The 12,867-nt window shown below is 47.6% G+C and overlaps 1 protein-coding gene across 1 annotated transcript; it reads left to right on the forward strand.

Annotated features, from left to right (window-relative positions):
• Positions 1 to 8,569: 8,569 nt before the first annotated feature.
• Positions 8,570 to 9,499, forward strand: LOC136966506 (leukotriene B4 receptor 1-like). The gene has a single exon (XM_067261012.1). The coding sequence runs from the start codon at positions 8,570 to 8,572 to the stop codon at positions 9,497 to 9,499; it is 930 nt and encodes a 309-aa protein (XP_067117113.1).
• The last annotated feature ends 3,368 nt before the right edge of the window (positions 9,500 to 12,867 follow it).

A 12,867-nucleotide genomic window follows, 5' to 3' on the forward strand; every position in this document is an offset into this window, starting at 1 on the left:
CCCTGTGTCCCCTCCCTCCTCACACCTCCCTCAACACCCCCACTGAATGATTGAAGAGTTTAAGACTGACCTTGTTTTTATGCAATCTTCTGCATGTACTTGTAACCCTCGGCTGAGAATGTCTAAAATGTTTTCTTTGACATTTGACTTCCTTGGCCACCTCTTTGATGCTTGCAGGTATTTGATTAAATTAGATTAACATGAACAAATTATTCACGATTTGCATACTTGTCAGTTTTCTGATTTGCACTGAAAGCAATTATGGTCCCTGGAGGACATCTAAAGAATCTTTTAAGAACTGCATATGTTTACAATGCCGTTAACCACCACTAGATGGCGCTAATTCCCCATTCCACTTCAAAAGTATAGTACATTCAATATTTTTTCATGTTTTTAAATCATATTTTGAGGTCCTAGAGAGGCACAAGGTGGAAAAATGAGGAACGCTTCACGAATTTGCGTGTCATCCTTGCGCCTGTTTGGGAACGTTGTTCTCCGTTTCGTTTGTTTCATTTGTTTCATTTAGTCACATGGTCAGTCTCGTCCAATCCCTCGTCTACTGCAAATGCCACCAATGGGCATGCCAGCTTGTTTCGTTTGTTTCATTTGAGTTTCCAATCACAGACCGCCGTTAGGAATATTAATTTCATAGCTGGCAGCCATTGGTGTAGGAGACAGTGATCAACTTAACTTACAATCGTAAGTGATTTTGTCTATAAATTGTCCTTGTCAATAAGATTCTGTACTTGTATTTGTCAGACATAACAACGATTTAGCTGTAGTGTTAATTTGGGCTCGTCACGATTCGTTGTTTAGCGAGTTTAACGCCGTGTCTGTGAAGACTTCAGCACGTGTAGCTGTCACAATGATAGCATATGCTGTTCGCCTTAGTCAGTCTCTTAAAAATTATTTACTTGACAATGGTAATGGTATTAGTATGCTAGATGTAAAAAAATAAAATAAAGAGGTAGCACAAATACTTTACCCAGACTCGGGAGTCGAACTCACGATCTTGTGATTTCAATGGGCATTGGATGATGGTCCAGCATTATAGTGACAGTGTGTAAAGTGGCTAACTAGTGAGAAGTGCATCAATGTCCATTCAGAAGCCTGATGGCCCTGAATACACAATTATGTTCATGTTTTCCTAGTGTATAACCATACTTTTGCATACTTATCCATTATGTGTAGATGGAAAGCAACCCCAAGTTTGTGAAGACCCTGAAGGGGGGTCTGGTGCTCAGGGCCACACCTGCGGCCCTGGGTGCCCCCAAACCCCCGCCAGGAGCCAGGGCCAAAGCGGCACAGGAGGTGGAGGCTGAGGCACGGGCCCACGTCGTCTCCCAGAGCGGTGACCCCAGTACGGACCTGCTGGTGCTGAGCCAGCACCGGCTCCAGTTTGGGAAGTACTGGGGTCAGACGTTCAAGTGGCTACTGGAGAACGACGTGGGCTACACCCTCCCGCTCGTATACTCCCATCAGAAGGAGCGGGAGAGGAGCAGCTCACAGTCGGCGCTCATGGCCAACAAGGACGCCCTCACTCGCTACGCGCACGCCTTTCCTGAGCTTTTGGAGGCACTCAGGTATGTGGAAGGAGTACAGTATGTTATGGAACTGCATGAGACCAGACAATGGACATGTTAGAACCCAATGCTGTATAAACCCTTACATGTGAATTTCATGAAATGACATGCCATCCGCAACACAAACCTTGTCTTCCACAGGTTCCACCAGGCGTGTGACGTAGCGAGAGTCCGGGCCTCCCAGCCCGGACATGAGGGCGAGGCCCTTGTTGGCTTCGGCGAGCACAAGGGTGAGCGGCTCCAGGATCTGTATGACGCCAAGGACAAGGAGAGAGTCGGGTAAGGCTATTCACACCACACCAACATACTTTGACTATTTTAAGAAGAAAGTGACATGTCTGTGATTATATAAATATTATATATTACATTATATAAACAGTTATTTACGCCATCAAACGTTTCAGTTTCGTCAAGTGGCTGAGGAGAAAGACACCGCAGCCGGGGAGTGAGATGGATGCTGCCCTAAAGTACATCCGCATGAGAGACCACAAGGTGGCGGCGGCAGCAGGAGTGGGGGGCCCTACATCCACCCATGCGGCCTCCACTCCAGTGCCCATCCTGCCGCCCCCCTCCCGTCCGGCCAGCCAGGCTCAAAAGGGGTATGATGTCTCACAAGTCGTGTGACCAACTGGGGATTACTTGAACATATGCCTCCATTTATTATAGTAGCAGAGTTAACAGTGTCTGATCTCTTCCCTTTTGTGTCATTTATAGGCGTCTTGGTGCGGTGGTCTCTCAGTGCTTAGGGCAGCAGAGACCCCTGACTCCCCAGGCGCTGCGGGCAAAGGTGATGAAGGTCATCAAGCTGTCCCTAAAGCCTGCAGCACCAGGTGAGCGCTAACGATTTTTTATGTCATTCTTTTCCAATGATTGAGGAAAGTTGGTTCCCTGACATTGTGTCCGTCTCACTCTCTCCCTCTTCCTGTGTCTTGCAGCGGTGTCTACTCCTCAGCGGCCAGCTCAGGACAGTTTCACAGACGCTGAGCTGGCCGGAGTACTTGACGAATATGAGAACTGTAAGTTAAAGTCTTTATTGAATGTAGTATTTGTAGTAGTGAAAGTATTTGTGGTATTCTTTTTGATATATAACGGTCTGACATGTTTTTCTCCTCCCTTTAACACATCAAAAAAAGGATGGGTAAGGTTGGTGAGAGAAATTTAAATATCACTCCACTGTTTCGTAGCAGTGTCTTGTAGCGGTCCTCTGCTCACGCCGTCTGTCCGTGCTTCATCATTGTAGTGACTTGCCCTTTCATCAATCACCTTTTCACATTTCACACTACCTTTTTCAGCCTCTGCTCTTGCCAGATCGCCTGGATGCGGCTGCTGTCCAGGAGGGGGATGCACAGGGTGTCGAGTCCTTTCTCACCGCCGAAGGCCTCCAGCAGGTCGATGAGCCGCAGTTCCGTCTCCGCCGCTCCACGCGTGCGGCAACGGCAGTGGCGGCTCATCTCCTTCCTCGAGGCCCGGCTGAAGACCTCCCCGTCGGTCAGGCCGACCATCCCCTGCTCCACCTCCAGCTGGGACCGCTTACCCTCCAGCAATCGACGGACGTCTGCTGCATCCCATTCAAAGATGCAGGAAGACAGCTGCCTCATGAAGGGACCGTAGAGCTGGTGGCTCTCGGTGGTGACACCTGCTGCGAACCGCCGCATCAGGTGCCAGATGTCCAGCCGAACCACCAGCCGGTCCCAGTTGGCGAACAAGGCAGCTGTCTTGGATCCGCTGAAGCTGGAGCAACAGTCCCGGTCCACGTAGATCAGCTGGGGTGGAGGCACCCCGGCGAGTCGGTACCGCTCCTGTAGCCCGGCCGCCATGGGGAGCAGCAGGTCCACGCTCTCAACGCTGGTGAGCACGCTCACGAGGACCTGCCCGTGCTCATTCCCAACGTTGGTAACCCAGGCGGCCGTGTTGGCAGCGTTACCAGCGAGCTTCTTGGTCACCTGGACACAAGGAGAGGGCAGGAGAGAGGGGAGAGACAGGGAGAGACAGAGACAGACAGATTAAGTGACATGCATGCAAACAACGTGTGAAAATCTGACAGATGGGTATTACAGCAAGATGAAGCTAGTGAACACACGTTACCTTCTTGGTTGAGTCCATCTTTAGGATGGACCCAAACACTGAGGTGACCCTGGCCTTCACCTCGTCCAGCCGCGACAGCACGTCCATGCTGTAGACGGTCAGCAGCCAGACGGGTGTGGGCACCGGCGGCAGGGCTGCCTCACGACGCCCTGTGACCATGCCACAACCTTCTTCGTACACCGAGAGCATGCCAGGTACTCAGTGGCCATGAGATACCAGGCATCGATGTCTCCAGGATCCACCCGGTGTGGATCTGTACACGGAGACCGGCAGGCTGACCAAGGGCAGCGTCAGTCTGCCGGTTTATCGCTGCGCGCGCGGTTCAACATCGCTGGTGTCGTTCCACCTCCATATAAACCGGTTCATCCATGGTAATTGATTGACGTACACCATCTTTTTTTTCTGTGTGTATAATCGGTTTCAGATAGGTGTCTCGTTCTCTGTGTGATCGCACGCCTTTTTGTCTTCCTCCTTCAGGAACATCAGCGAACGCTGTACATTTTCAGGCGTTCCTGCTGGATGGACTGGTGAGGTGGAACGAAAACCGCGCCGCAGTGGAGGGACGGGAGCAGCCTCTGCTCTCCTACAGTGGCCGTCTGGGACGAGGGCTTTGAAGCCTCTTCCCGACGCCTCGTCCTCCAGCTCAGCGGCGGCAACTCGGTCAGGCGTTCACGCTGGTGCACCCAGGTCTGGGCCGTCCGTTCCGGGCGCCCCCCCTGACAATGACAGCGAGAACCCTCCTGAGGCCCCGGAGTTGATGGCCCAGACCAACCTACAGCTGTTTCAGCTAAATCAAAGGACGTTGTCCCAATGGTGAGATATCTGGAAATGTAACAGTATTAGGGAGGGCAGTCTCTATAAACATGACTGTGTGTGTGTAATACATGAATGACAGAATGTTGTCTGTGTGTTACAGGTACTGCATGCGTCAGAGGGAGAGGGAGAGGGCCATCCTCCTACAGGACTTGGTCCCCCCTGCTCCTGGACCAAGCCTTGCTGCCCAGCCTCTCCCTGCTGCCAGGCCCCTCCACTATCAGCAGGAGGGACACCGGCAGCCCTTTGCCTTCCTGACGCCGCAGGACCTCGCACGCCAGGCTACCCAGCAGCGATGGCCCGCCCCAGTGCCCATTCCGCCAGCCCCCAGCCTCGACCGCTCTCTCCCAGGACAATGTCGGTGAACCCCCCCACCCTCTTCCTCCTCCTCCTCCAGAGACAGTCTCCCGTACCACTGCCTGGAGGAAACGAAAGAGGGAGGAGGCCGCGGCAGGTGGCACCGACCAGCCCCGGAAGGCCACGAGACAATTTCTGTGTAGCAAGTGTGGGCTGCCGAAGAGGAAGGACACAGGACACAGCCACTTCGGCGGCTCCTACTTTTGCTCTGTGTCCTCCGGCGGAAAGAGCGTTGAGGTGTGGCTGGCGGAACAGAGAGACGCTAGTGAGGGGGCGAAGTGATAGTGACACTGAGCCTCGTGTTGGGTAGCTTGGACGTTTCATTTTGTAAATAGTTCAAGTTCTTGTTCTGCGTTCCTCCTCTAGAAGAACCGAGACCTTGGCGAGGTTTAGAGGCTTGTGTGTGTCCAGGACCCTCAGAGCTAGGCTGCCTGTAGTCTCACAGCTAGGCTGCCTGTAGTCTCACAGCTAGGCTGCCTGTAGTCTCAGAGCTAGGCTGCCTGTAGTCTCAGAGCTAGGTTGCCTGTAGTCTCAGAGCTAGGCTGCCTGTAGTCTCAGAGCTAGGTTGCCTGTAGTCTCAGAGCTAGGCTGCCTGTAGTCTCAGAGCTAGGCTGCCTGTAGTCTCAGAGCTAGGTTGCCTGTAGTCTCAGAGCTAGGTTGCCTGTAGTCTCAGAGCTAGGTTGCCTGTAGTCTCAGAGCTAGGCTGCCTGTAGTCTCAGAGCTAGGTTGCCTGTAGTCTCACAGCTAGGTTGCCTGTAGTCTCAGGACTACTGGCAGGGACTCCCATGGCAAGCAGGTCTGAGGTGAGACACCAGACTAACATCGGTTCAATTCACTCGATAAACCCAGGACAAGGACTGAATGAATACACTGTTCAGTGAACTGTTTGTATCACAATGTTCAGTAGAATATCTTTATTGCAGAAATGGAGAGGCACTAAATACACTGTTGAGTAAATGGTATGAATTATGTGGAATACAATACTTTATTACAGAAAAGTCATAACTATGCTGTTCAGTGACTGTGAACTGTATGAATCACAATGTACAGTAAATGATCTTTATTGCAGAATATTTTTATTGAAGAAATGGAAAAGCACTAAATACACTGTTGAGTAAATGGTATGAATTATGTGGAATACAATACTTCTTTATTACAGAGAAGGCATAACTATGCTGTTCAGTGACTGTGAACTGTATGAATCACAATGTACAGTAAATGATCTTTATTGCAGAAATGGAAAAGCACTAAATACACTGTTCAGTAAATAGTATGAATTATGTGGAATACAATATATCTTTATTACAGAGAAGGCATAAATATGAAATGAATCACAATGTACAGTACCAACTGCTTTATGGATGTTTTTACTTTTAGAAACATAAACAATCATTGTGATGTTTTCACCTGAATAAAAAGTAGTTAGTAACAACAATCTTTGTCATACACTATATTTAATCTTTATTATATGCATGTTGTCTCTAAAAGTGTGCCAGACTGTACTTCCTCCATGCAGTACCAATGTCTGCCAGGAGGAGGTACCAAAACCCCCTTTCTGTCTGTGAGCACATGGCTACTTGTTTACATTCTTTTCATTTTTCAGCCCCCATTCCCTCCCACCTTCAAGGAGAACAATGAGCAGGATGCAATCCGCAATTTCAATGGGAAGGCATTTGTCAAATGGCAATTCAATGTGGCAGCGAAACGGCGTACCCAGTCGAATGCGTTATCATTTACTTGTCACCACGTTCTTTTTGCATCAAAATCCAAATGCGAATGCAATCCGCCAGTGACTCGTCGGGCGGGTCTTTAGTTAGGACGTCACTTCCTTGTTCAGTCACTTGGGTAACATTGAAGTCTGTGCTTGTTTCAGCAACACATATACTAAAATTGGAACGATACAGAGGAGATTAGCACAACATACAGACAACATGCTGCCCTGTGTCCCCTCCCCCCTCACACCTCCCTCAACAATCTGTCCTAGTTTTAGATTTTGTCCATTCGGTGCGCTCACCCTTGAGCCTTCACCTGCTGCAGGGGCTGAGGTTTTCGCTGTCCAGCAAGGGCCTACAGCGGCTGCAGGGGTGAAGCCGACGGCCGACGAGGGACGGAAGCTGCACCCCTTGCAGCAGCCAATGAGGACCCAGATGTAAGCACGAGTGATACTTTTTTCTCTGAACCGGGCAGTCTCTAATTATCTGTCCACTGAACACGTGTCTAATTCTACCTTATTTTCACCCTCTCGATTACAGGACTCTCTTGGGCCCGATGGTGTGTCTGGCTTCCAGCACGTGGTCAACTTGGCCAAATGTCTGGTGGAGTTGCGCCACACCACGTACGTCACACAGAGGAAGGCCAGAGAGATTGTGGATCTCTGGAATCAGCTGGGGGATGCTGATCGAGGGCCTGTCCTCTTCGCTACAAGAACAGGCTCTTGAAGGGGAGGTTCTAGAGCAGTCACTCAAAGACCTCCATCACTCCTGGCGTGGACAGTCTCAAACGGTAAGTCCCGGGCATGGCAAATGATTCAAAATCAAAACAGTCCATCCTCCCTCTCTCCGATCGGATGCTAATTCTGTCTTGTTACACTTACAGCTGCGTGTTCGGGGCAGGCAGTGGCCCGGCGCAGAGGCCAGACGTGAGCCGGCTGGTGGAGTCCATCTGCCTGGAGCTCTGCAACATCCACAAAGAGGGCCGTCGTGTATCTGGTGTGAAAGTCAACCGCTGGTCTGCTGTGATGAGGGACTACTCCGTCATCCGAGACTCCGTGATAAACTGTCGTCCCGTCATGGCAAACACCAAGATACAGCTCTTTGAGTCGAATCAATGTACCCTGTCACAGTGGTGAGTCATTTACCGTTAACGGTGGTGGTGTTGTTATCTATCTGCGTGACATAAGCCGTGAAGATTACTATGCTTATTACTAATGGCACTTGTGTTTTGTTCCTTCTCCCTCCCTCCTCCTCCTCAGGCACATGGACCGTTGCAAGTCCAACGAGCTGCAGGTGCTTCTCCAAACAGTGGACCAGCCCTCCGCCTCTGCAGTGTCTGCAGCACCACTCCCTGCACCCATGCAGTTACTGCAGTCTGCAGAGCAGCCAGACAAACCCCGTCCCGACGTCGATCCTGAGGACGTGTCCGGTCAGGCAGAACGGGGGGGGGGGGGGGTCAGCAGCCTCAGGTCGAGGCCCAGGGTGACCCAGCCAGCAGAGCGGTTCCCAAGACGACAGCATGGCGGAGGAAAAGGAAGATGGACAAGGCCGTGTACAATGTCACACAGGTTACGGCTCTTCCTGCAAGGAAGGAGAAACGTGTCATCAAGTTCGTTTGCAAGCTCTGCAGTCAGCCAAAGACCAAGGAGTTTGGCCACAGCCGCTTTAGGTCATAAAACTTCTGCTCATCCACCTCATTGAGAGCCCTGCGTGTGGTTGGGGGGGGGGGGGGGGGGGGTGTAGGCCAAGGGTTTCTGCAAGTAGTACAGGTAGAGAGAGATTGTGGTCAGACTTGAACAGGAAGCTCTGCTCATGTCTTGAACAGGAAGCTCTGCTCATGTCATTTTGCTCATGCCCTAAGTGCTAAAACCGAGGTCATTTCACTAGAACCTGACTGGAACCAGAAACTACACTAATTTTAATGTACCTACTCGCGGTCTGACATTTCAGTTCCTCTTTTTGAGGTCAAAACCATATCACTCAAGCAGTCAAGAGGACATTTTGCTGAAATCTGCAGTCATGCAACAGCACAACAACTCAAGCTCAAGCGCGGCTGCCGTCCCTGTGGCAAACCAGGTGAGCAGCGCGGTACTGGGGCTGTGCTTTCTTTTTGGCATGCCTGGGAACATAATGGTTGTGGTGGTGATACTCCGCAACTTCAAGAAGGACCACTTCACCCTGTGTCTGATCCTGAATCTGTCTGTGTCGGACATCTTGTGCCTGCTGCCTCTTCCTGCTTTCATGCACGCCCTGCTCAATGGATGGACATTGGGAACTGCCCTCTGCAAGGTCCTGTCTTTCCTAATCTACATCAGTCTGTACACTGGCCTACTAACCATAACTCTGATGAGTATCCAGAGGTACCTGGTGGTTCTCTACCCTCATCACTGGGCCAAGCTGGGCAGGAGGGGGGAACGGGTTCTGCTGTTCTCCTTATGGGTTCTAGCGTCTGTCCTCTCCAGCGCCGCCGTGGTAACCAACAGCGTGGTTGAAGAAGGAGGGAAACTGAAATGCTGGAGAATCTCGATGTCGGATGGGAGGAGAGCTGCAGTCGTGTTGTGTGAGACGCTGCTGGGCTTTGTCGTCCCGTTCTCCATCCTGGTCACCTCTTATTGTTGCCTCCACAAGAAGGTCAACCAGACGGCCTTCTTCAGCAGCCAGAGACTGACCAGACTGGTGACCCTTATTGTAGTCACTTTCTTTGTTCTCTGGATTCCAGTTCACATCCTCAATCTGATGGATATTTTTGCCATTTTGATCAGATCAGCCAAACCGGCCATTTATGAACAACTGTCAGGGCTAAGAAGATCAAGTGAGGAAGTTGTGAAAAGTTTGACGTTCATAAATAGCTCTGTGAACCCGTTCCTTTACGCGTTTGCCTCCCAAAGCCTTCGCCAGAACTTGGAGTGGCCAGAGAAGAACCCTGGAACTCAGATATCCGCTGTGTGAACATTTGTGTTTATGTAGAAACACTGGGGGATATTTCTGCTGGTAACTATTACATGAAATCAAATATATAGCTATTACAAATTAAATAGGGGCTGTTTACTTGGATTTAAAAAAATAAGCGTAAATTTCCTAAGATATGGATTAAAGTATCATTAAACTACATGACAATGTTTTATCGTGTTTTTTTTTAACGTGTCCCTGAAAATGAATGAGGACTGTTTTGATCAAAGTTTTGTTAAGGATAGGCATGAAAGATGAAGCACTTCACCTCTGAGCTGGGTGAAGATAGGGGTACTCTCCTAACCTCTGAGCTGGGTGAAGACAGGGGTACTCTCCTAACCTCTGTTCCTGAGCACTGCTCTTGTCACACAGCCAGGCCCAGTGGGGGTCTCTATTGCAGTGGGTGGCTGTATTTGGTCTCATTCCACAGACTCAATAACCCACAGTGCCTCTGTAAGTTACCATAACCGTGTTCATTATGCAAGTTCTGTGGTCACAGGAGGGAAATAAGCCATCATTGGGGAAATGAACATGTTAACCACAGGATGTGCTACTGAGTGGGCCAGTGCTTATTGCATGCATGGTTCAAACTTGTAGTCCTATTTACTGGTTAGTGAATTCTGGAAATAAGGGATTCTTTGAGGGGCAAGCTTTGCATTTTTGGTTTTATCAAAATAATATTGGAACTACTAATCAAATAATTCATTATATGCACACCAGTCCACATTCACATTAACCCTTTAACCCTGTAAGACCCCTTGTTGTAATATTACAACGTCACCTTTAGCTCTCCAAAAAACACGTTTTCCAACAAAAAAAAAATCATAGACATTGGGTATTATTGTATTGCCTTGCAATGCTACTGGATACTAAATGTGTATATAGATCTGGCTATAAGGCCATGAACTCAATCCACCAGCCAACTTTCCTGGAAGCGAATCTCCTTGTTTATTTGACTGGATATATCAACATTGAAGTAAGTAAATTCCATGAAATAATGTTTTGGGTGATTGTTAGAATATGTAGTTCATGTAAATACTAAGTTATTGTGGAATTCATGCATCACATTTGATTTTCAGATTGTTTTGTCTTTGTTGTAATTTTACAACGTTGGGTCAAAATGGTAGCTAAAATAGTTAGAATTAGAGTAGAATAGAATAGAATTCCAAACGAATTAGCTTTCAATGTTATGTATGCCTAGGCTACTCGGACCGTGTCCTGGCAATGAATAAAGAACATTATGCTACATGAACATTGAATGTTCATGATGTTCCTGTGTGTTTATTCCTTTGACTGGGTACAACAACGCGATCAGTCAACCGACTATAAATGTTTTTAATGTCAGGCTACGAATTTATAGAACAACTTCTGTCTGATACGTGTGGCATCCTTTAGCCAAATAATTAGCCTACATTTTGCTGAGAGATTGAAGAGCTAGACAACAAATGTTCTAATGAATCACCGACTAAAGTCATCTTCTGACATTGCCTTTGCTCCATGTTAAAAGCTCCAAAATGATGGACTGGCAAAAGCTTTATAACTATAAATCTACTCTAAAATGTACTTAAAAGTATGGCGACGACGTTGGCAACTTATCCAGTAGTAAATGTCAAACGACAAGTATGTCAAAGTAGTAGAACCGTGATCCCAAGCTAGCATCGACATCGCTGTGTTTACACCCATAGACATATATATATATATGTCTATGTTTATATATGTCTATACATATATATACATAGACATATATATATATATATATGTCTATGTTTACACCGGCAGACGCTTTGCAAACCACTTCCGGCGGAAATGAAGTGCATTTGTGTAGAGTTATGGTGGCCCCCCTGGGATTTGGCGCGTAAACGCTTTGCTCTGGTGGAAGCGTCGTAAATATTTCGAACTCACGCATTAATGGGCACTACTTAACAATCATTGAGCCATTTCATGACAATGTGATGGCAATGAGGAGTACACATAGTGTTTGGTTAATTGATACTTGTCAATGACTTTGAATGTTTTTACACTAGGCCTACTTGTCAGCAGGGCTGGACTGGGACAAAAAATCGGCCCTGGCATTTTTGGCCCAGGCGGCCCACATCCACCGTGACTGTCAGACACATTCCCTGAAGACAGAGTCCTTAAAATATGCGTGCATTCTATAATATGAATTTCCTAGTGTGCTGCGTTCATGTGATAGTTTTGGATCCTTCAAGAAGGGTCTCAAGACTTATCTGTTGATCTTACACTTAAATAATTAAGTGTAAGAGTTATGATTTGTATATTTAATGTATTTAAAAATGTATATGTATATTTGATATTGTATTGTTATTATTACTATTTTTCTTAATATTGGCTTAGCAACTGTTTACTGTTAACTTTAATTATTGTAAGGTTAATATTTTGTCGCTTTGGACAAAAGTGTCTGCTAAATACAATACAGAAAAACACAGCCTCCCTTCCTGAGTCCCTGTTAATTTGCCTACTCCTTACCACGTCATCAACTACTCTTTCTTCCATATTCTCCTCACTCGCTCCTATGGCCCTGTCATGGTCACTCTCCTCCTCCTCGGCTCTTTCCCTGACCCTGTCAGTATGTTTCTGCCTCTCTGAGCCAGCTACCTCTCCTCATTCCTCTACAGGTAATGCTGATGTTGAAGCAAAGTTGTTGCAAAGTGTAGAAGCAAAACATGTTCGAAATTTTGGCACATTTTGTGGCATTCGCCTGTAGATTTTTTACATCTTTTTGTCCCTTAACTTTTCTGTGCCTTCCTTGGGCTTTGGTGGTCGTTTCTCCATTTTAGCGATGCTAAACCTCTAACGATGCTAAACCAGCATACGCATTAGCCAACAGCTCGTGTCTCAGGGCATGCGGGAGGCGATATTATGAATCAGGGGAAGGGGGTTCCTGGATTTGATTGGGTCAGGCCAGTGCCAATAAAGAAAATTAACCAATGGGCCGCTGTCAGTTCTCTATGGGCCGGCCGACCAAACACATTTTTACCAATGGGCCGCTGTCAGTTCTTTATGGGTCCCCGCCCGACCAAAAATAAATAAATTGTTATGTCAAATTGTGTTCTTTATTATTGCTCTCTAACAGAGTTTATGTCTTGTCACATATTTTGTTGATATTAAATAATTCAGAGTAATGTGTTTCTAGTTATACGCTACTGTGTGTTACGTGTGAAGTATTGAAATTATGTAAAAACGTTGATTGACAAACATCAATCAAACATCATAAAAAAAAACTAAAAGAAACTATTCAGTCGTTGAACTACGGAGCCCCTGAGAGGACCTGTGCATAAAACAATCTTTGAGTATAGACTTTCTCGTACGCACGGAAACGTGGTCCCTTCAAGGGCTCCCTATTGAAC

The sequence above is a fragment of the Osmerus mordax genome, chromosome 22, assembly GCF_038355195.1.
Source record: "Osmerus mordax isolate fOsmMor3 chromosome 22, fOsmMor3.pri, whole genome shotgun sequence".
Lineage (NCBI taxonomy): Eukaryota > Metazoa > Chordata > Actinopteri > Osmeriformes > Osmeridae > Osmerus > Osmerus mordax.